The 21,494-nt window shown below is 34.1% G+C and overlaps 1 protein-coding gene across 2 annotated transcripts; it reads right to left on the reverse strand.

Moving 5' to 3' along the window:
* Positions 1–1,378: 1,378 nt before the first annotated feature.
* LOC110739291 (metal tolerance protein 2-like) lies at positions 1,379–19,559 on the reverse strand. 2 transcript variants are annotated; one of them, XM_021919759.1, is made up of 13 exons: positions 19,091–19,559; positions 15,714–15,783; positions 13,589–13,686; positions 12,385–12,530; positions 10,739–10,854; positions 9,588–9,684; positions 8,923–9,007; positions 7,976–8,038; positions 4,973–5,078; positions 3,367–3,509; positions 2,208–2,299; positions 2,018–2,131; positions 1,379–1,855 (listed from the first exon to the last, which is right to left on the reverse strand). In XM_021919759.1, exons 1-13 carry the CDS (start codon positions 19,469–19,471, stop codon positions 1,852–1,854), a joined length of 1,515 nt encoding a protein of 504 aa, XP_021775451.1. In that variant the 5' UTR covers positions 19,472–19,559; the 3' UTR covers positions 1,379–1,851. The 2 variants fall into 2 exon arrangements, with proteins under 2 accessions (XP_021775451.1, XP_021775449.1); XM_021919757.1 differs by having other exon boundaries at positions 1,380–2,131.
* Positions 19,560–21,494: the final 1,935 nt, after the last annotated feature.

Here is a 21,494-nt window from a genome sequence, read left to right on the forward strand (position 1 = left end):
GGTAAGAAATTAACAAAAAAAAAAAAAAAAAAAAAAAAAAAGGGGGGAGGGGAAATGTAGGTAGCAGACGCTACACAGGGAGGTAGTGTAAAAATAGCTACTTTATGGACGGGAGTCCAAAACAGAAAAATCAAAATATAAAGCCCATAATCCAGCCCAAAAACCCATAAGAGCTAAACCCTAACCCTAATCATACGAACTATAACCGTATATAAACCACAATTTACAACAATCAATTATATAACTCATTATCTCTCCTTTCATTCTGTCTTCATTTTATTATCATGTCTCTTTTTTTTTTGGTTAAAATTTCTGTGAAATTTATATAGAAATAGGAGAGAAATTGCAGTGATGCTTCATAACTACCTATTTTCTGAGGAACTTGATTGTTTCTTTGATTAATATTTACCAATGGATCCTTCTGAGCTTTCTCTCTTATCTCTCTTTTATATGTTTTTTTTTTAAGAAAAGAATTCGAATGTTTCTATTTGGTATATTTGTTTGGAAAATTTTATTTTGATATATCAAATATTTTAAAAGATTAAAAACTGGGTTAGATTGGATTGAAGTTGAAGCCATTGAAGTGATGAAATTTGTATCGGAATATAATTATGTCGACTAAAACTACAGACTACAATTATCTGATTCAATGGCTCCATTTCTTATCTATTTCCAATTTATTCCTCAAATTTGTCATTTTTTATTTTTATAATAGTAATTTTTTGCCTTCTGTTCTGTACATTATTGGAAATTACAATCAAAGTGTAAAAAGTTGCCGTTGAGATTACTATAAAATATACATAAAATTACTGTACAGTCGAAATTTTTAATTTTAGTGTTTTACTCCGTAATACTAGTACAAATCTATCTATGAAGTTTAACAATGAAATTGAAGTTATTAAAGTGATGAAACTTGTATCGGAATATTAAAGTGTCGACTAAAACTACAGACTACAATTATCTGATTCAATGACTCCTTTTCTTAAGCAAATATTTTTAATTTCTGTTACTTCAAAACTACAAAATTAAAAAATTGACAATTATTTATTTTATTGTTTATTTTATGGACGAGAAGTCGAGAATGACTTGTGAGGACTTAAATATATGGGCTAAATTTAATTTAATTTAATTTAATAAATTTTAAACATAAATTTTTGATGACCAAAAAGGATTTTGGACATGTCAGATCAGGAAGATTTTAGTTTTAAGCCAAACATAAATTTTGGATGATTGTAAGTTTGTAATTAATACTTGGAATGTCAAAAAAAAAAAAAAAAAATAAAAAAAAATTAATACTTTGAATGTATTTGAGAAATTCAATTTTCTGAACAAATTAAATTTAATGCATAATTACATAACAAAAACGTGCTATAATATAATTGCATTCATGATTATATAGCTTCATGATTTTACTCTGTAATGCAATTATGCAATGCAATGTGAAACTATACTTGCAGTATTAGCTTCGTGAATACCCAATAGTCCCAATGAATAACTAGAACGATCTGATGATCATCGAGTTTACTACTTCTAGAGTAAATTGCATTCCCAAACGATAGGCACAAAAGCAGCATATTAATATGAGATACGAAATACTCCGTACTCCGTAGTAACATGCTAGCAAAATTGCATTGCCAAAAAAGCAGCAAGTTTAGAAGCACTGCGTACATGACTCTGTAAGTTAGTCACCTTATTGTTGTTTGTATGTCCGAAAATGGACTTGTTTATACAATTAAAAGAGTGCATCTCAAGAACGGAAAGCACTCTATTTATCTTCCTTTCTTCCTCTATGCACCACACCTTATATCCCCTTCTGCGATCCACAGAAAAAACTATATAACCATTTATGATTTACCTACAGTACAAATAAAGATGCCGAGGTTAGTGTTATTTTCCTGCAATACGTACTCATGTCTGACTTTCTCCGGGACAATTGTACTACTTAAGGAACAGTTCAAGTTTATAAAGCTATCTATAATCCTAGCAAAAAGGTGTCATAGTCTCAGGAAAAAATTACGAGGGAGTTGTATGGTTAGCAGGTGTAAGCCGCAACTGAACATGAACTTGAATGACATCAGACACTGTTCCGAGAATCTCCTTTTTCACTTCCTCTGCCATCAACCTTGCATCACTGAAACAGAAATCGGTATAAAAAAGATGTACTTGTATATTGAATGAAGTAAAGGATGATTCCTGCAGCATTTTACCTGATCATTATGTCAGGTGGCATGGAGACCTCAACATCCAGCATAATCTTGTTTTGCAACAGGTGAGGCGTTATGTGCTCTAGCTTCATTTTCTGGAAATATAGTTCAGGCCCGATGGATTAATAACAGAAACTAAAACAAAAGGAAAAAAAATTCTGCAGAAATCAAGGACATATACAACTACATAGTGAAAGAAGGGAGCAGAGGGGGGAAGTTGAAACCACACCTAGGGGTAAGAAGGGGAGGTCATTTCCATCATATTTTAGCAAGACCAAGAAACTGAATCATTTTGTGAAAACCCAAAACCTACTGGTATTGAAATAGTAAAAATCCTATCTAAGAAGCAAAGTGACCCATTGAATGTCTTGAGACCACATAATATCAATCCAAAGTTCTAATACTTTCTCCTCTTTTCCTCCACTGAGTACAAATTGTTATGAGTAGACTCCTACACGTGAACTCTAGAGAACATGTCCTTGAAATGTTTCTCCTCTTTTGACTCCTACACAAGGGTGGCTAGAGAACGCAACGACGCGTCTTTGGTCATGTTTGTCTTCATTGAAATCAACCAGCAATAAACTCTAGAGGATGTGTCCTTGATATTGGTACAGAATTCCTAGTGACTTGAGGAATATTAATTACACAGATGTGGATTTACAAACTGTTTTACACTTATAATTCCTTTTAGTAATATGGCTTAGCAAATGAGCCACAAGCAGTTTAGGTGCCCTAAATGTAAAAGTAAGGGCAGAAGTGCTTTCAAAGAACCAAGATATTTGCAAAAGGCATCTGGTGTAGTATTCATTCAAGCCACAATACTTTCCAAAGAAAAAAAAAAAAAAAAAAAAAAAAAAAAAAGATTAGATTAAAAGGGCAACAAAGACAAGCTACGTGTGTCGTGTCACCTTATCTGTACACTTTTTAAATGTACAGATAAGGTGACTGTCGTGTCACCTTATCTGTACACTTTTTAAATGTACAGATAAGGTGACTGTCGTGTCACCTTATCTGTACAAATAAGGTGACACGACACATGTAGCACTTCAGGAAGTGAAATATCAACCTTACATCACTGACACACCTGATCATTTCTGAATTAAGCAAATATTTACTTAAAATGTTGAATTGCACATAGCCTGAGTGGGATAGAAGAATGAACCTTTGGAAACTGTGATGAGAATATATCAGAGATGATATGATCAAAGTCTTTGTCCTTTAAGGAGATACTGTCATTAGTTTCGTCCAAGCTGTCAAAGTTTTCTTTTATATCAACTTCCGGTGATATTTCAGAAATAGAAGGATCTGCAAGAGAAGTTCCAATGTTAAAATGAACCCACAAGGTAACAGGATCGAGAATCAAGGTGATGCAACTGCTTCAGAAGCTAAAACAGATAACAAAAGCCATAGTTTGTAGTTTGAACTTTGAAGCAGCTGTGCCTAATTAAGTGTGTATCTTCAGAAAACGAAAATCATAACGAAAATCCAACGGCAGCAAAATAACATATTAGAGTCAGAGCTGAATCAGAAAATGCTATAAAAATTAAAAATATTCCTTGACCAAGCAAAGAAGAGGCTAGATTGGCACATTTCCCTCCATTCACTGCTCCCTCTTCCTAGACCGGCAACCTAGAACACAAACATCTTTACTCTTTCAGATTACTTGGGGGATTTTCAAAATAACTAAAATCTTATAAATGATAACCTGTCTTCAAAAAAAAAAAAAAAAAAAAAAAAAAAAAAAAAATCTTTCACATACATGTTTGAATAGATCTTTTAAGACAAAATTTAGAGGAAAAAAGTACTGTCTTAACAACTGGAATTTAATTCAACTAAGGATATTCAGTGAGAAAATTTGGAAGCATCAGTTCAGGGTCATATCCGAAAGATGTTAAAATGATGAGGATGAGAAAGATTAAATATGCAAATTTTTTTAAAACTAAATGTGCAACTTTTTTTCTTTACTCAAACATAATATGCATATTATTTAAACCAAATGTGCTTAATTAATTCTTTTCCAGTTATAGGCCCCACCAACGCTGTGGGCTCGAGGATTTCTAGGACTCTAGTAATTAGAACATGACTCTAATACCCGACGTTGGTATTTAACATGATACCAACAACAAATTATATCGATACCAACAAAATAATTTTGCATTCGTTGGTATCACTGAATAAGGCTGTTGGTATCATGATGATACCATCTAAAGTATAATGAAATACCAACGCGTGTTATGACATTTTTTTTTCCAAGTGCGGTATAAGTAAATGGATGAATATGCCCTAATTAGAGTCATGTATGACTAATTACTAGAGTCCTAGAAATCCTCCTGTGGGCTCACAATAGTTTCCGCACTCTTGCACTTTTATGTATTCAACATATTTGATATACAACCAGTTTTATTTTCACCTTATTCAGTACCTTCTGCATCCCCTAAACTACTTCAGTAAAAGGGAGTCAAGATGGTCAATGACATCGGCTTGCTATCCGTCCAATATACAACATATAACACAGCAAAGACTATCAATTTAAAAGCAAGCAATAATGCAGAATGCCAGCACAATTTTCAAATTGGTAAGTTTATCATTAGGTCCATTGTGCTTTTCCACAATCCAACCCATGAATAGAAAAGCAAAAGTTAATTTCATTATTCAGTCACTTCATCCGAAACCAAATATAGGCGCTTCAAATTGTAACAGCAAAGATAATCTATGTAATGCCAATATGAGAACTGAGTTGAAGTAAACTTGCAGCACAGCAGCAGTACCTATGTGTATGAAGACTTCAGCCACTTCAGGATGAGAATCGTGAATTCGGTGCCTAACATTTTCACCAATATGGTGAGCAGCACTGACACTGGTGAAAGGATCAACCTGCAAGGTACACATTGATTCAAATCTTATACCAAGAGATGGAACAAGGCTTCCAACTTATATCCACACTCTCCACTCTTTCAGCAAGTATCCCTAATACTTTATACAGCAAAAGAACAATAGCAGATAAAAACAGCTTTAAAAGAATGAGGTATTGGACTAGGTAAACAAGATAAACAAAAAGCATCGAATTCCATACATAGAAAATTTGAAAAAGAAAAACTTAAAAACAAGAGCGCAAAACACACTGGATATCAATCTGACAATAAACAAATAAAGATAAATTAGATAAACAAATAAAGAAATATATATATATCGAGATCAAACTACTTCTCAGAATATTATTAATCCTAACCACAACACACAGGATAAACAAAAATTTTGTACCATAAATCAAGCTAACTTTTCTTCTTTCACAAAAGTAGATAATACAGAATTATATACTTAGTAAACCAGGTAATAAAAATCTGATACAGGTGCAGATTCAAATGTCCGTTCCTTGAAAAGAATATTCAAGGATACAGAGACTCATTTGAAGGAAATAAGGAAGAATTCAAATATTAGATTAAAACTAAAAGCACAGCAAAATTAAATAATATGCACATGGTTTATGCAGTAATTCAGATTTTATTAAAAAATTTCCAAAGCTTTTAGTGTCATTTTTTCTTGTACATCAACTAACTTGCCTCCTCTAAATTCTGAAAAACATAACGAACCATCAATACAGCCCATTTTGCATACACTTGATATCTGTAAACCTTTGCTTTACATAAAATGGTTAATAGTCTGCCGATTACACAAATATTATAAACTTACATATTACTCTTCTTTAGGAGAAATACACAAAAAAAATTAGGTAGACCAACGCAAGTTACACTTTACAATATCATCACTACCACCAACCCTCCTCCCAGATTTGCATTACAAGAAAAACTAGGAAAAAAAAGCTTAAAATGCAGCATTGTATCTCTCTCCTGAGGCTAGGTGGCTCAACAGGGAATATCAGTGATATCTAAATTGACTCATTTCCAATATCATCACTTCTCCTTCCATATACAAATCTAGGACTTTGCGAAAAAACATCAGATCTGAAATATTTTCCTTTGGGCAGGTAATTGGCTGCCTTTTTCACAATGAGAAGGGGTGTCGGAGGACCAAATTACTTTGCTTCAAATCCAAATTGATTGCAGGGTCGCAAGCCGTACTGGATTAAGTTGGATTGAATTGACAATTTGACATGTGGACATGTGGTACATCCCTTGGGTGATGGATTAACATTAAGGAAAAATGTCCTCATTTAGGCATTGATTTTGCACGTCCATGAGTGTCATTGAGTTTGTCCAAATTTTAATTTCCAATCAAAAGGGTTCACCTTATACAGAAAATATTGACCTCCAAATGTCAGTTGAGACAAGGAAAGAATGAGGTTTAGAGGAATTTCAAACATGATATAAGGTAGGTAACAAAAAAACCAACAAGAGTCTTTCACTCAAAATCTCCATTCTGACTACTCAAGTGCCTGACTAATCAATGAGCTACTATATCTCACAATTAATAAGAGTCGTCAAATCCACCTACTTGAAAGCTGCAAAGGAAAAATGCTGTAGCATAGAAAAGATATATTCAAGACAACGATTTTGAGAAAGTATCTCTACTCCGCTACTTTCAAAAACCATCACCTACCTTGTAACTGACCAAGAAAATTAGAGAAGAATCCTGTGAAACGAAGGACTAAAATACAGAACTGATTAATGGTCAATGCTTCACATCCAATTTTTAAGTCTATACCTCGCTTCCATCAAATTGCGCCTAAAAGAGTTGGGTTCCAAAAGAAACTAACAAAGACATTACCATTTTAGCACAATGTCCCAACATACTGGATGGCCCCTCCTATCCTATACTACTCTAGACTCAAGGATAATTTCTCATAATCATCTTCCTCTTATTGGAGACACCCACAAGCTTCTTAAAGGAGAGCAGAAGTAGGAAGTGATGTTAGAAAGGAAAAACTAAATACGACCTCCAAATAAATCATTGACACTGTTTGACTTCTAGAAAAAAGCTCTCACTTTGGTCATCCTTTCATCTGAGAAGAAAGATGAAAAGTGTTTCATACTCGCTTGTAAAATAGTGAGAGAATGATTACAAAAAACAATGATCTCCTTTTCCAGTATAATACGGCATTTTATTTTCTCTCCATAAATCCCTTTCACTCAATACTAGAAACCTTGCATTCTCTAATTATTTTTAAAAAAAAACCCTATTACCAATAACTGAGAATTAATTTGTGTTAAAAAGGGGGCAGGGTAGTTGCTATATCAACACCCCCTTAGGGAGTTGTCTACGTTCAACTGAACTTCAACACCCCTTAAAAAGGGAATGCCTTAGGGACTGTCTATCACCTAAGACAGCTCTCTTCCCTCTTAGAGTATGAAAATTTGAGAATCCTCATTTGCAAATTTATAAACAAGTAAGTTTTTCAAATTTGAGCATATCCTCATTTGCAAATTCATAAACAAGTTTTTCAAATTTGAGAATCCTCGTTGACAGAGAATAAAGCTTAAAACCAGATGATATTGAGCATAGAGGATATAATGGCATTTTGTGAGTATAAGCACTAATGTTCATATTATTGCTGTATATAGGGTTTTTTTTTTTTTTTTTTTTTTTTTTTTTTTTTTGTTGGGTTGACACTAGTGAAATATTATCATTTATGTCATCCTTTGAGTTAAAGGACTGTTTTAACGGTGGCATAATGGCATTCATTTATTGATAAAATTCAGCTAAGCAAGGTGTAAAATCACTGAATATTATCAATAGCTTGTTGACAAAAATTCCAGAAATATCATGATGCGCACATCCAATCCGAATTAGTAAACATTGAGAAGGTATTATACCTCTATGTGTACATCAAGGTGCAAATACGAGCCAGCCCTTCTTCCCCTCAGACGGTGACACCCCTATATATATAACAAAGAGTGCCATTTAGCAATCAATAATGTGAAGATTGTGAACATTCAAGAACTCATTGCAACAGAAGGAATATAGTTATTTATAGAGTGTCCTAGTGACTGAAGAAGCAACCGATTTAAAAATAAAAGAATCAGCAAAAATTGGATGGTGAATTGGTATCAACATTTCAATCAGCAAGTTGTTAAGCGCTAAGATGGTTGCTAGAACTTATATGGTTAACAAGAGAATTAAAAGAGATTGGGGACCATTTTGCAAATAGAATGCTTCAGAACATGGGCCCAAAAAACTGCTTTTATGCTATGCAGCAGCTGCTAGCCAACTAAACAAGAGAATTTCAACTTGCTATCGCATGACAGATCATTATGTGATGCTAAAATAATGTCATGACATTGCACCTATAAAAGTATTGTGTTTCACATATAGGCAAACTTTTAAATCCATTCTAGAATTTAAATATGTTTAAACTCAAGAACTTCAAAAAAAGTTTAACCTAAAATTATAGATTAGTCTAAACAAACACAATGCATAATGGCCTTTACATATAACAATGAATTTTTATTGGCCTCAAACTCCCAAGGTAAGATGCCAAGATTCCACTTCCATGAGCAGTGTCCATTATGGCAATGACATTGCAATACACTCGGTAAAAGCTTTAGAAACTATATCTACATGATTACCACAACAAAGAAAACAAAACGAATCCCCTATCTGCTCTACCGCCATTATGCTGAAATATTCTCAAGTGATGTAGAAGAATCCTAGGTAACTACCCTTATGCAGCAACAAGCTAATTAGTTCCGCACTAAGTGCACATTCATTCAATTTGCAAAGGAACTACACCTTAACTTGAATTTAAAAGGATGAGATTTACCTTCACTCCTTCAACTTGTAGAATTGTTTCTCGATGAGGGTCCAATAGCTGCTGTGGAACTGCAGCATCCACCAGCTCTAAAACACTACAGTTTGAACAAAAAAAGTGTATATTAACTTGGGCAATGTATTGTCCACATGTTTGTCAACTTGAATTTACACCCTAGACTCAATCTTCACAAAATCATACGTCATGTCTGTTAGCAGTATAAATTCTTCAAATAACTAGTTCAGATCATATAGCAAAGATTAGCAGATATAAATGATCCACACTAACAAGACTGTTTCTCTACAGCACAACACTACCTAACCATTAGCATTGTTTCCAGCACTAAAAAAGCTTTCATACTGCCATTAGTTGCCAATGTAATTATTCACCATTCATACATCATACTTATTATTTATTAAACATCACATCTTGCATAATGAAAAAAAATAATGATAAAAGCTACAAATACATTCAAGTTAGAAACTGTATAACTTTCAACGATTATTTTGAAATTCGATTATTCAGTTTTTCGGGTTATTTTGCTCACCTCTAAATTTAAAAATTTTCCATCATCCCGTTCCTTCACATATCCAATTTTACGACAAGGTTTGAAAATAAAAAATAGCATAGAAAATACAGTTAAGGCATCAATCTATGAAGGTTGATAAACAGGATACCTTTGGTAACCAGTTTCCAGACCTGCTTTTAGTATCATGCCAGACACAAGAAGGCCAGCAAGAGGATCAAAAAATTTTACACCAAGAATGGATCCTCCTGAGACAATAATTAACAGACACTTGTCATCAATTCAGTAGTCAAAATGACAAAAACTAATACAATATGATCACATTTCCACGTCATTATTCATAACAAAATCATTGAAATGGCGATAAATTTAACTTCATACTTATATTATAATAAAGTGAATTGGTAGAGCAATCATCACAAAGGTTAAAAGCCAGCCCTCTTTCCACTGTAAAATCTACAACTCTTCCACTAACATTATCTCGAGAAAGATCATAACTTTCAAAAGCTAATAATTTGTACAGATAGGGTCTTCCCAAGACAAGGATCTTTTTTTCCTTTGGCTAAGGAAAAGGTGCTCCTACAGGAGTGGAACCTTGCACAAGTCAACCTGAACTGGGTTAGCAGCAAGAGCCCTTGGGATTTGGGAGTAGCTTCCCAAGACCAAGATGGGGAGCCACAAACCAAGAAAAAGGCAGCTTAAGGTTGCGCTTGTGCCAGCTTGATACAAATGTACCTTGGCATGCAACTAATAACGATTTCCATCACATAAAAATAATAAATAAATAAATAAATAAATAAATAAAAAGAAGAAGAAGAACAAAATAGGGTACGGCGGTAGGCTGCCTAGGTAAGGGGCAAATAGGTGAGAGCTAACCATGTAACCGTAAGCAGCACTAGTATTTTAATTTGCAATACATGAACCAAGGGTAAATATAATAAGTAGCAACCGTCTACTGAGAGCAGTATTGAACAGCACAATAGAATACTTGATAAGAGTAAGAAAAGTGGCAAAGAGGCCTTGCTTCTATACCCAAATAAACCCTAAAGCTTCTGGCATTTCAAAGGCTATACAAGATCATTACTCCATGTATGCTAACTAAACAAGAAATGTTTTTGTCAGTGTGAAATATGCCTAATTTACCACACCACACCAAGCTTCCTGATTTATGTCGATCAATTACTGCAGAAGTTTAATATCAAAATGACGCTGGTACTGAAAGCTTCAAAGTTGTGAAGTAAACTTAGGCTGTGGGAATCAAAATCAATCTATAGCTACACATTCACAACAGACAGTTCTTACCTACCCCAATAAGAGCAACGAAAGAAGAGATAGCATCAGCCCTGTGATGCCATGCATTTGCTTTCATGAGTCCACTGCCTTCCTTTTCCCCAGCTCTCTTTGTTATCCGAAAAAGACTGCAACAATTATAGAACATATAAAGCACGGTCCTTCGACTTTATATACATTCGGGCATGAAGAAAAAAAAAAAAAAAAAGAATCACAGTGAAAGGGATCTGAATCAAACATCAGAATGGCAAAAATCGAATTAAAAATTTCTCATAAGTGAGATGTCTAGTAACAAAAAGCTAGAAAAAGTTTGTAATAAACTATTACAATTTATTGTAATTTTATCTGATTAGTTATAAATTGAGATATTACTGCTACCTTCGATCCAAAAAGAAGATCAAATTTTCAAGTTTGGCTGTCCAATTTTTGTTATCATTCTAACAGATATCTGAGTGGTAACTATGAGTGACAGAAGACAAAGAGTAGTATATAGCAGATTAATATATTACCAGGAGTAGGAATCCAATGCTAATTAGTTATATCCACGATAAATTTACTCATAATACTTACATTCAGATGACGGAGGTTAAGAACTGGTCTGATACATTATTTTACTTTCTTTTTTACATCAAATGACATGAGCTTACACATTTTAGTATTAGATTGACAACTTCTGAGCATTTTCAGTATTTGGAAACTTATATAAATTCTATGATGCCTTGGCGCACTTGAACCTTTTAATCCCATTTTACTTCTTCTAAACCATTATTTATAATTACATGTTATCCATATAAGTAGCTTTTGTCTACCAATATCATAGTCATTGAACAATATAACAAATGACTAACCCATAACAAAACAATAAATCTGTGCATCACAAGCATTACATACAAAAAATGGGGGGTGAATATTTTGGAGCATATACCTAATCTATTTCTTCAACTTAGCACTGGCAAGGGTAATGTATAAAAACTACCCTTATACAGCAATATCCACAGTATCTACCACTTACCAGCTTATACTAGAGTGAATTTAGAGGCAGACACGATTACTTCATTCAATTTGTATTAAGTACCATAATTGGCCCCACAAATCCCATTAGAAATATTAATCAATACATTCAAAAGAATCTTCTAAGATCAGCCACCAAATCAACTTTTACCAAGGACTCCAAGAGCAAACTAAGAACCAAAGTTTATTTGGAAAGTTAAACCTAAATCTCTAATAAAAAATAAAGTGCGTAAAATATTTAAGGGATGCAATACAGGAGAGGCCAGAAATTCAGAGTAAGTAGTGGGTCTTATTGGCAATCAATGTAACATAAAGTCAGTGGCATTAAATTGACATTTTGGAGGTGGTACAGCAGTCAAAGTCAAGTATGCTTCATGACAATCATAGAGGCATCAGAAGGGTTCCTAGTAGAGTGTAGATGTACTTATCTGGGATGTTTCAAAAAAAAATGTACTTAGTTATAAATGCCTTCATTTATAATAACACATTAATATCAATAAGAGAGGATACAAAACAGGATTGACTGAAGAAGCATTTAAGACTATAAACAACGGGAAAGCCAAAAATATAGTCCAAAAGGATAACAGGCTAACAACAAATTTAGAGGAGCTAGCCAAGCTGGATAAGTTGTAGAATAAATTATATACCCTTCTTTTACAGCGATGGATAACATAGCCATATTTAATGCGAGAATTGGGTGATCCATATCGATCTTATGGTCATGCCCACTATGATGACCATGCTCATGCATCAAGGATTGACCAAAAACTTCAGGGGATGTTGTAAGCAAACCCTGCAAAACAACAATATCATAGTTTAGTTAGGGAATCAAGCAGCATTTGGTCTATTAAAATAATCAAAAGTAATATAGCTTCATACAAATATGAATTCCACGACAACCTATACTTAAGCCAAAGTTTCTTGAAGTGTTAAACAATATTATTTGTTACAAAGGGAAAAAGGATGAAACTAGAAAGAATCACATTCTACTGACGTAGGGAGATTTTGAAATTCACCTCAGTGGACCAGCAGCCAAAGCTTTTAACCATCTAAACCAACCTTGCCATGAAAATTAACACTGCATCCATCATCATTTACTCCCAGCTTTCCCCATTGATCCTTAAAAAATACACACATACCACCTAAAAATATTTTATTCAGTTATCAAGCTGTTATGTGACACCATTTCAAAATTTCAAAATCATCCCATGATGTCCATAACTGGCTATTATGAGATCAGATGAGAAATAAGATATTGTTGCTCATTCAATTTGATAATTGAACATTTAAACTTATTTTTCCAATAGAGTTAACTAAGAGTCTAAGCCAAGGTGCCTCAAAATACTGAGGCAATTAAGTGGGTCACATGTTTGAACAGGCTCAAAAATATTGAGACTTCGCAGAAACAAAGACCTACTACATGACAATCTCTAAATGCGCATATCTACTATTTCAGTAGTGAATTGACTCTCAACGCCTTATTTATTGGCATTGTGGGTTGGCAAACTTGGCATCCTTATCACGCAAGTTGATATTAGTATATAACCCTTGCAAAGAATATTAGATCACTTTAATTCTTGACCTCAAGTTCAACCAAGAAATTAGGAAGATTTAGTGACTTAGGAGTAAACTTCACTCAATAATAATTAATCCCCACAGGAGCTCCTCAACATCCTTGAGATGCCACAACCCATTACCTATGCCATGATAATTGTGATTCTGACGGGTGACAACTATATTATTCCATGGAACAAGCATGCAATTTCACGCAAAGTAGGCACACATACAAAAATAAACCTGGCAATGAAAAGAAGGGATTGGGAGAGAGGGAAACAAAGTGATAGGTCCTACCAGCAATATATCAGCAGCATGCCATGCAATACCTCCTGCAGTTAAAAGGAGCATGCCAGAGATCCCTAGAGCTCCTAGTGTCTCAAATTTACCATGGCCTGCAGTATATACAGAAAGTAAAATGAGGTCTGGAAATTAGAGTATCTAATCATTTCATAACAAAAGAAAATTAAGCTCTCAATTTTTTTTTTCATCTTTCTTTTTTCCCCATATATTTTTTTTCGATGCAATTTAGAAAGTACAAAATCCATTTAATGCCAGAACAAACAGCTCTTGAGACTAGTTAACTCAACTACATGGCTTGATGGCTATATTTCTTTATGAAATACTTGTTCAGGTTGGGGGCCAATGAAAGATCAGCCACAGCCTAAAGATCCATCTATAAGCCTTCATCTACTTTTTGAGGGGTGTCTCCCACTCTTATCTGATAAAGAAGAGAATAAGGCACTATCTTCTTGGGGTGATTCTAAAAAGGTTTGTGATTCTGGCTCAATAGAAGGTGGTGATTGGTCAGGGGTCAAAGAAAGATATGCCACAGCCTAAAGGTGGGATGCATCAAAATCTTGGAGTGGAATTAATTCAAAAGAGCCTTCATGTGCTTGTGAAAATCAATATTCTTCCCAAAAACTGCTTACTAAAGGTACCAGCTTAGGAATCTTTTTGGACCAAAACTTGATCAAGCAACGTAAAGGATTGAACATGGTTATCATTTCGTGAGTTTTTCTGTCCTACAAGTTGTCTATTTTTATTTTTAACATCTCCTGACAAAATTGCCCCTTTTTTTTTAACCTTTTACACTTACAACATTTGAAAATCAACATTAGTTAAACAGATTATGCTTCTACTTTGCATAGCAACATCAGCCATTTTTTTTTATTCTTTCTCTTTCTTTTTTTTTTTCGTTGCCTTTCGTAATTTTTAACTAACCATCATGTCATTGTGCTTTATTGAGTTATACATAGGCTATTGGAAAAATAAACATGAATACTGACAAAACTACGACGGTAGTTTGCATGAGTAAGCCAAGTTGGGTTCATGAGGATACTGACAATGTTATCCAATCTAGTAGCCTAAAGTCACCTACCTACGTTAGAAAGTCTTTGCAACCATTTGCGAGGTAAGAGGAAATGTAATCTGTGAAACCCTCTCCCTATAAAAAAGTAAATATACTCACTTGGATCATTGATAATATAGGGTACCAGCTACCTTCCGCCTAAAAAGTTTATGTTCAAAAAAAAAAAAAAAAAAAAAAGGCCATCCTAGTTTTCAATTTTGCAATAGCGTAGTAAAATAAAGATCCAAATATGATTACAACTCAATTAAACCAGAGTTCCTCTGACTTAATTTCTTTTTCAATACAAGCCAGTCATACAAGTATGCAAGATGTGTAAAAAAAAAAAAAAAAAAAAAACAAAAACAAAAACAAAAAAAACAAAAACAAAAAAAAATCTCACTTGCATCATTTTTTAATCAAGATGAAGAAAACCAGCCAAATACACAGCAAAGGTGAAGGCATCTGATGAAAATAATAGTGAGTACGTGACTACTCATGGTAGGGCAGTATGATTAGGTTTAAGGCAAGTGAAGGTAGTCTAATGATCTCACTAATCAAATAAAAATGAACATTTAGAATATTAATTAGCCTTTCTTTATTGGAAGGTTTAAGTTAGATAAGATTTATATGTTTATTATCTATGTTAGTATTCAAGATATTATCTAGGAATACTTTAGATAAAAAAAAGGGGAAATCCTAAAGAAGCAAAGGACACAATGTATTGCAGCTCCACAATAGGATGCCAAAAGGACTACCTCACACCGCAAATGCGGTGAAAAACAAAGTGAAATCACATCACTATGATTGGTGAATATATACAATAGACTAATGGCTAGTGGGAACTGGGAAGGGTACAAAGAAAATGAAATTAGCCATTACAGTTATATTACAGCAAAAATTTGAAAACAAAATGATAATTTCAAAAAATATATATATGTTAGAAAACAAATTCATTATGGGCAGAGACATAAAATGCTATAGACATGCATACAAAAATAATAATGAAAATAAACAAAGCCTTAACCCCAATAAAGGGATCAGCAAAAGCGAATCAAAGGGAAAATTATTGACCATATGGGTGTTCTTTGTCTCTAGGCACTCTGGCAGCTTTAAAAGAGAGTAAAGCAACGCTGCTGAGAACCTGCAATACAGTCATGCCAGTTAAAGTAAGCAGATATTTTTCACCATCACCAACATAACTAAGACAAAAATTCATATGAAAAAGACAATGTAAGCTAAACAAACAATATATGGACAGTTATTTTTGTAAAAAAGGAAGAAATTTTATGATATCTGATTGTTTTCTTCTTTCTTCAGTCCTTGACCACAATACAAAAGACAGGAGGGAAGAGGTAGGAAAAACATTAAGCAAGTTAGTTATTCCATAGATAACCATTTAAATGCAATCAATGGTGTAAAACAGGGTATAATTATTCTTTAAGGCAGATCAACATCTTAATAACTCAAATCAATCCACAATCTGTCAATCCCCAACGGTGGTTCCAACTTTCATTCACGTACCCAGCATTTACCTTAGACTATGTTCTTATCACATTATTTCATGAACTTTTTGCTTCTTCCACATCAGAATCAGACCATACCATCTTACTCCCTTCGTCCTTATTTGTTCGCCTCATTGTATTTTTTTGTGCTCAAACTTTAGAAACAAACCAGAACTTTTTCCAATCACCTCTCAACCAGAAATAAAAGAAAGATCTTGGCATGTAAGCCAGGGCTTCCTTCCTGATACCAAACTAGCTTAAAGTCAGAGATATATGCATGAATGCATGATTGTCAATTTGCCATGATGAAGGAAATTAGTGAGCCTGTCCCAGGGACCTCCACCCAGCAATAAGAGCCTAAGGTTCATTGAGGGTCCTCTTCTCGCCAAACTGTATTTGATCTTGCTCCCAATACTTTATTCTAACTCATATCTACAATTATTGATAATCATGTTGCAATTTAAGTCGTAATCTTTACTTGAAAACCAATACCAAATTATTTACCAGCCAGATTGAGCAAAGCAACAAACTTTAGAAAATTTAAGTGAAAAATCTGGCAGTCTTCACTGTTTTTTGGACCACCCAATATTTAGAAATATTTTATCAATCCTGTTTCAAACCAACAATTAATCTACAATCCAATCCGTGGGCGTTACTAACAAGTGTCAAGTCAGTGTACAATAATTAAGTACAAGAAACGCATTTCTAATCCACAAAATCAACTATCACACAATTATTGCAAGATCCCATTGCACCTAAAACAGCATACTAGTTTTCATCCATTACGCAAGTCATTCGACACATTAGAAAGCCTGTTTTGCTCAACAAGCCTAGCTCCATAAATAGTTAACAGCTCCTCAAAAGTGACATTTCCATGAAATATGAGTTTACAATTACGATTTTCATGTTTGGCTGTTAGCACAGATTAATAATAAAACCCCATTAACAAACAAAAAAATAGCTTTAAAGGATAAAAAGGATACATTGAGGTACAGATAAACTATAAAAGTGCGACTTAACCTTCCTGATTATCAATCCAAGCTTCAAACTTCAATGGTTTCAAAGGAAATAAGTCAACTAGAGATTAAGTTAGCTACAAGGTGGTCAACCAAACAACATACTACTCCATTTCTATATTAGTTTGACTGAAAATAACAGGTGACTTCCTAAACTTAATAAATTATCTTTGAAACTTTTTATATTACTCTTCACGATACCCTTAACAATGAATTTCAAATGACGAGTATACTGATTTAAAATAGCGAAGAATTATTGTGGACTGTGGTATACTGGTATATTGACTCAATTCCTTAAAATGACTTCCGGATTCTTGGTTAGTGGTTATTAAAGATGTAGAAGCAACTTTTTCTTTATCAGCAGAACTTATAGTCATATAGTTACCTTAAATACTACAAACCAACAAACACAGACCTAGGCACTCAGTACACTATGAATATTAGTCATTGCTAAACCATGTGTCGCAAACTTTTCAAGAGCTACTGAACTATAGCACATATGTTAATTTTTTCTTTATCAGCAGAACTTATAGTCATATAGTTACCTTAAATAAAACGAACCAACAAACACAGACCTAGGCACTCAGTACACTATGAATATTAGTCATTGCTAAACCATGTGCCGCAAACTTTTCAAGAGCTACTGAACTATAGCACATATGTTAATTAAACTGGCAGAAACTATAATGTTTTGGGTAGACTTCCACATAACTCTTAACACCCTATATCAAGCAAGTGGCATCTAAGTTAAACTCAGAGGTATATATTTGTTTCATTACTCGACGACAAAGTAAGATCAAGCTTATGGACGTATGGTGTAGTTATTGTAGGTCAGATCACTTCAAAATGTTTGGTAAAGAGCTTCCAAAATTTCCTCAATTTCAGCAATTTCATCACATTGGGCATTAGCCAGTACAAAGACATGCCTACATAAGATCATAAAACATGCTATGTTTCTCTAATAGTTAGCTTTCTCACTTCTGTAACACAAAGAAAAAAGGGGCCTACTCAAACATGCCATGTTCGGAAATATAATTTTTCTTTTATTTGGTAGCTAGAAGTTTGGTATGAGCGGAATGAGCCATACACACCTCCCTCTTTGGGTTTCTAACCCCTATACCTTGTGGGTTTGAGGTATGAGTATAGAAAATGGATTTTCTCAACCAGACATTAGGCATGGGTTCTACTCATTCCGAACCCATACCTCATACCTAAAATCTACAGTAGATTTTTCTCTATATAAGTGTAGAGCATTTCAGAAAATGAGATCACACACAGTCATTAACTAGCTAATGACAAAACAATACTCCTTAAGTCTTTACTACCAGCATGGCATTGTTACAAAACGCTGTTCTTTCCCTCAAAGCATTATACTCGATATTTTCAGAAGCCTTGCAAAGATTAGAAGGTACAGTAGACATTGTAAGGCACAAACTTATAGTTAGTTTATAGGAAGAGAAAGATCCCAATCCTCTATTTACATCGTTACATGTCCCAGACTTTTTTGGAATAATCTTCAATATTAAGTGAAACTCAACACTGTTCTTCACTAAACAATTAATCAATAATGCCCTTACGAAACGTAGAACTTCCCCCAAAAGTTTGCCTAGCCATAAACACCAAAATTATTTTTCAGGAAAAAACCATACACAACTCAGCTCCTTGCCTCACTATGGTCAATCCTAATAACATAACAATAGGCAATTCACTCACATACTCCTTCAAAACCCAAAAACTTAGTATCATTACAAATGAACTGTAAATTGCACTCTTAATCAAACTAAATAACCCTCTTCCCCTAATTAATAATCATAACAAAACATGCACATTGCCAATTCCAATACCAAATTTCCAAACAACCCATCAAATAAAATGACACAAACAACATAAGATTACAAGATAAAATGAGGTACTAAAATTGATAAATTACCACATCGGAGAGAGAATGCGCGGCGTCGGCAATAATAGCGGTGCTACCAGAGAAGTACCCGGTGACGGCTTTTCCGACAGTTAAACCAATATCAGCAGCAAGTCCAAGCCTAAAAATGTTCTCACTCTTCTTGCTAGAATCATGATGTGGACCATGATGATGATGATGTGAATGCCCAAAATGCCAGCGTTTGAAAATTTGGGAATTTGGTGGGTTTATAATCACATTTGAAGGATCATAAATTTCTTGCAATTGGGTTGTTAAAGAGTTGATTTTTGATGGATTGTGAAGGGTAAAGATTGAATTTTTCTGGGTAGTTGAGGAAATTCTTGAGAGATATGGCTTGTAAATGAGATTTAATTTGAGGAATCTGAATCCCATTTTAGATTGAAGTTAGCTACTATTCAGTTTTTAAGAGAAAGTGCACACATATTTGAATGAATGTTTCCTATGTTTGTGATCTTTTGGGAAGCTACTTAAAATACCACTTGTAAACGAACTTGATTCTCGAATATTTGGAAAAATTACGAGTTTTGTTAAGAAACTATTCTTCAAAGTAGACGCGTGGTAAATCTATTTATCAGGATAAAACGCCATTTAGGGTGGCGTTTTTACCCTGGCCATTTTCTTAAAAAATTTCAGTCTACGAAAAAACGCCAGCCTGGTTGGTGTTTATCTTGACTGAAATTTTCTAAAAAAATTTGGCCAAGGTAAAAACGCTAACCAGGCTGACGTTTTACCGTTTACCAAAAACGCCAACCTTTTTGTATCGAGTATTTCAAGCAGTATATTGTTATTTTTTTATTGTTTTTCAACAAAACGCAAAACCTCAAATTCCAAACCCTAACCCGCACCTAATTGCTCGCCCAATCCTCCATATTTGCATCAAATTCATCACATTCCATTGCTTAGATCTTCATCATAGTCACTAAAAATTATTCCTCAATCTTTGTTCAACACTTTTACGCAGTACATTGATCGAATTTGAGGTATGTATTGAATTTAACTATTTTACTTGTTTATGATGTTTTTTGGGAATTTATGTTTGTAATTTATAATATATGTACTATATTGTTGTTTAAGTATGCGAAATAAGTATAACTACATAATACATTGTTGTTTAATTATTGAAATTAAGTATATTTATATGTATGTTGTTTAATTTCAAATCATGTATATGAAGCATACATTATTCTTCATACTTAGTGTTTAAATTTCAAGTATGTTTACGAACTACATTGTTGAATTAGGTAAATTTAAATATATATACTACATTGTTGATTAACTAGGTAAATAAGTACATTGTTGAACACTAAGTTGTATATACGCTTAGCTTTAGGATTTAATTGAATCATTGTGGTTTTAGTTGTGTTGTGTATTTGTGTCATCTAATATGTATTCCGATTGTTATGTAGAACATGGCTTCACAATTGATTGTTTTGTTATGTCGTTGGGGGGGGGGGGTGTGAAATTTTGTGTGTCGGATCGAACGTCGAGTATAGAGGAGGAAAAATGGAACCGTTGGCATTGAAACCTTGTATGACTTACATTGATTTGTTGAAGAAGGTTTATACTATAACTGGTTCAAACCCAACGAATGTTGAACTGAACATTAAAATGAGGTTTGAGAGTGTCAGTGGGGTTCAAATCTTACCTGTTTTGAATGACGACCATTTGGAGGTTTTGAGGGGTGTCGTTGCAATGAGGTCTCTTCCCACTAATTTGTATGTGGAAATGGTGCATATATGTACTCAACAGACTATTCGCTTGATAGAGCAACAACCTACATATCTTCCCTTAAAATACAAGCTCGTTACAAAGCCCTCATACAACATTGCATCATTTGAATATGGAATGGGATCTTTCAGTAGAATGTTACACAACGATCAATTTGACATTCCATTCAGTTCACATTTTACTGCACCTGTACATGAAGGGGCGTCGGTGTCAATGTTGCAGCAACCTGGTCCATCTATCTCAAACAATGACATTTCATCACCGATGCAGTTGCACAGTTACTCTCCTACACAAGAACATGTTCAAATAACACCGTCTCAAACTTTGGTGAATATTGAACCTGTTGTAAACAACGAATTGTCTGTTCTTGATATGTATGACGATACAAACGACGAGGGTGACGGCAAAAAAAGGGTGTTAAATAGAGCCATTCAAATTTATCAAAACCATCATGATTATAAAAAAAAAGGGGTTATTATTCCCCTTAATAAACCCTAACCCTTTTTTTTCTCCCCTTTTTGTTTCTCTATCATCAAACTCCCCAACCACCAACCTTTTTCCACACAACCACATAATAAAGGTTACCACCAGCAGTTGGTGGTGGCAGAAGGCAGCGACAGCGCGGAACTAGGCGGCCAATCAGGCGGAGGTCAAGAGGCGACAGTTC

The sequence above is a fragment of the Chenopodium quinoa genome, unplaced genomic scaffold (assembly GCF_001683475.1).
Source record: "Chenopodium quinoa cultivar QQ74 unplaced genomic scaffold, ASM168347v1, whole genome shotgun sequence".
NCBI lineage: Eukaryota > Viridiplantae > Streptophyta > Magnoliopsida > Caryophyllales > Amaranthaceae > Chenopodium > Chenopodium quinoa.

Bases quoted from the DNA above. Each gene is read 5' to 3' on its own strand.
- LOC110739291 (XM_021919759.1), bottom strand. From the start codon at position 19,471: ATGGGATTCAGATTCCTCAAATTAAATCTCATTTACAAGCCATATCTC. The intron at 12,531-13,588 runs GTAGGACCTATC...GTTGTTTTGCAG, and splicing joins ATGCTGCTGATATATTGCTG to GGTTTGCTTACAACATCCCC. The intron at 3,510-4,972 runs GTACTGCTGCTG...CTTCTCTTGCAG, and splicing joins TGAAGTCTTCATACACATAG to ATCCTTCTATTTCTGAAATA.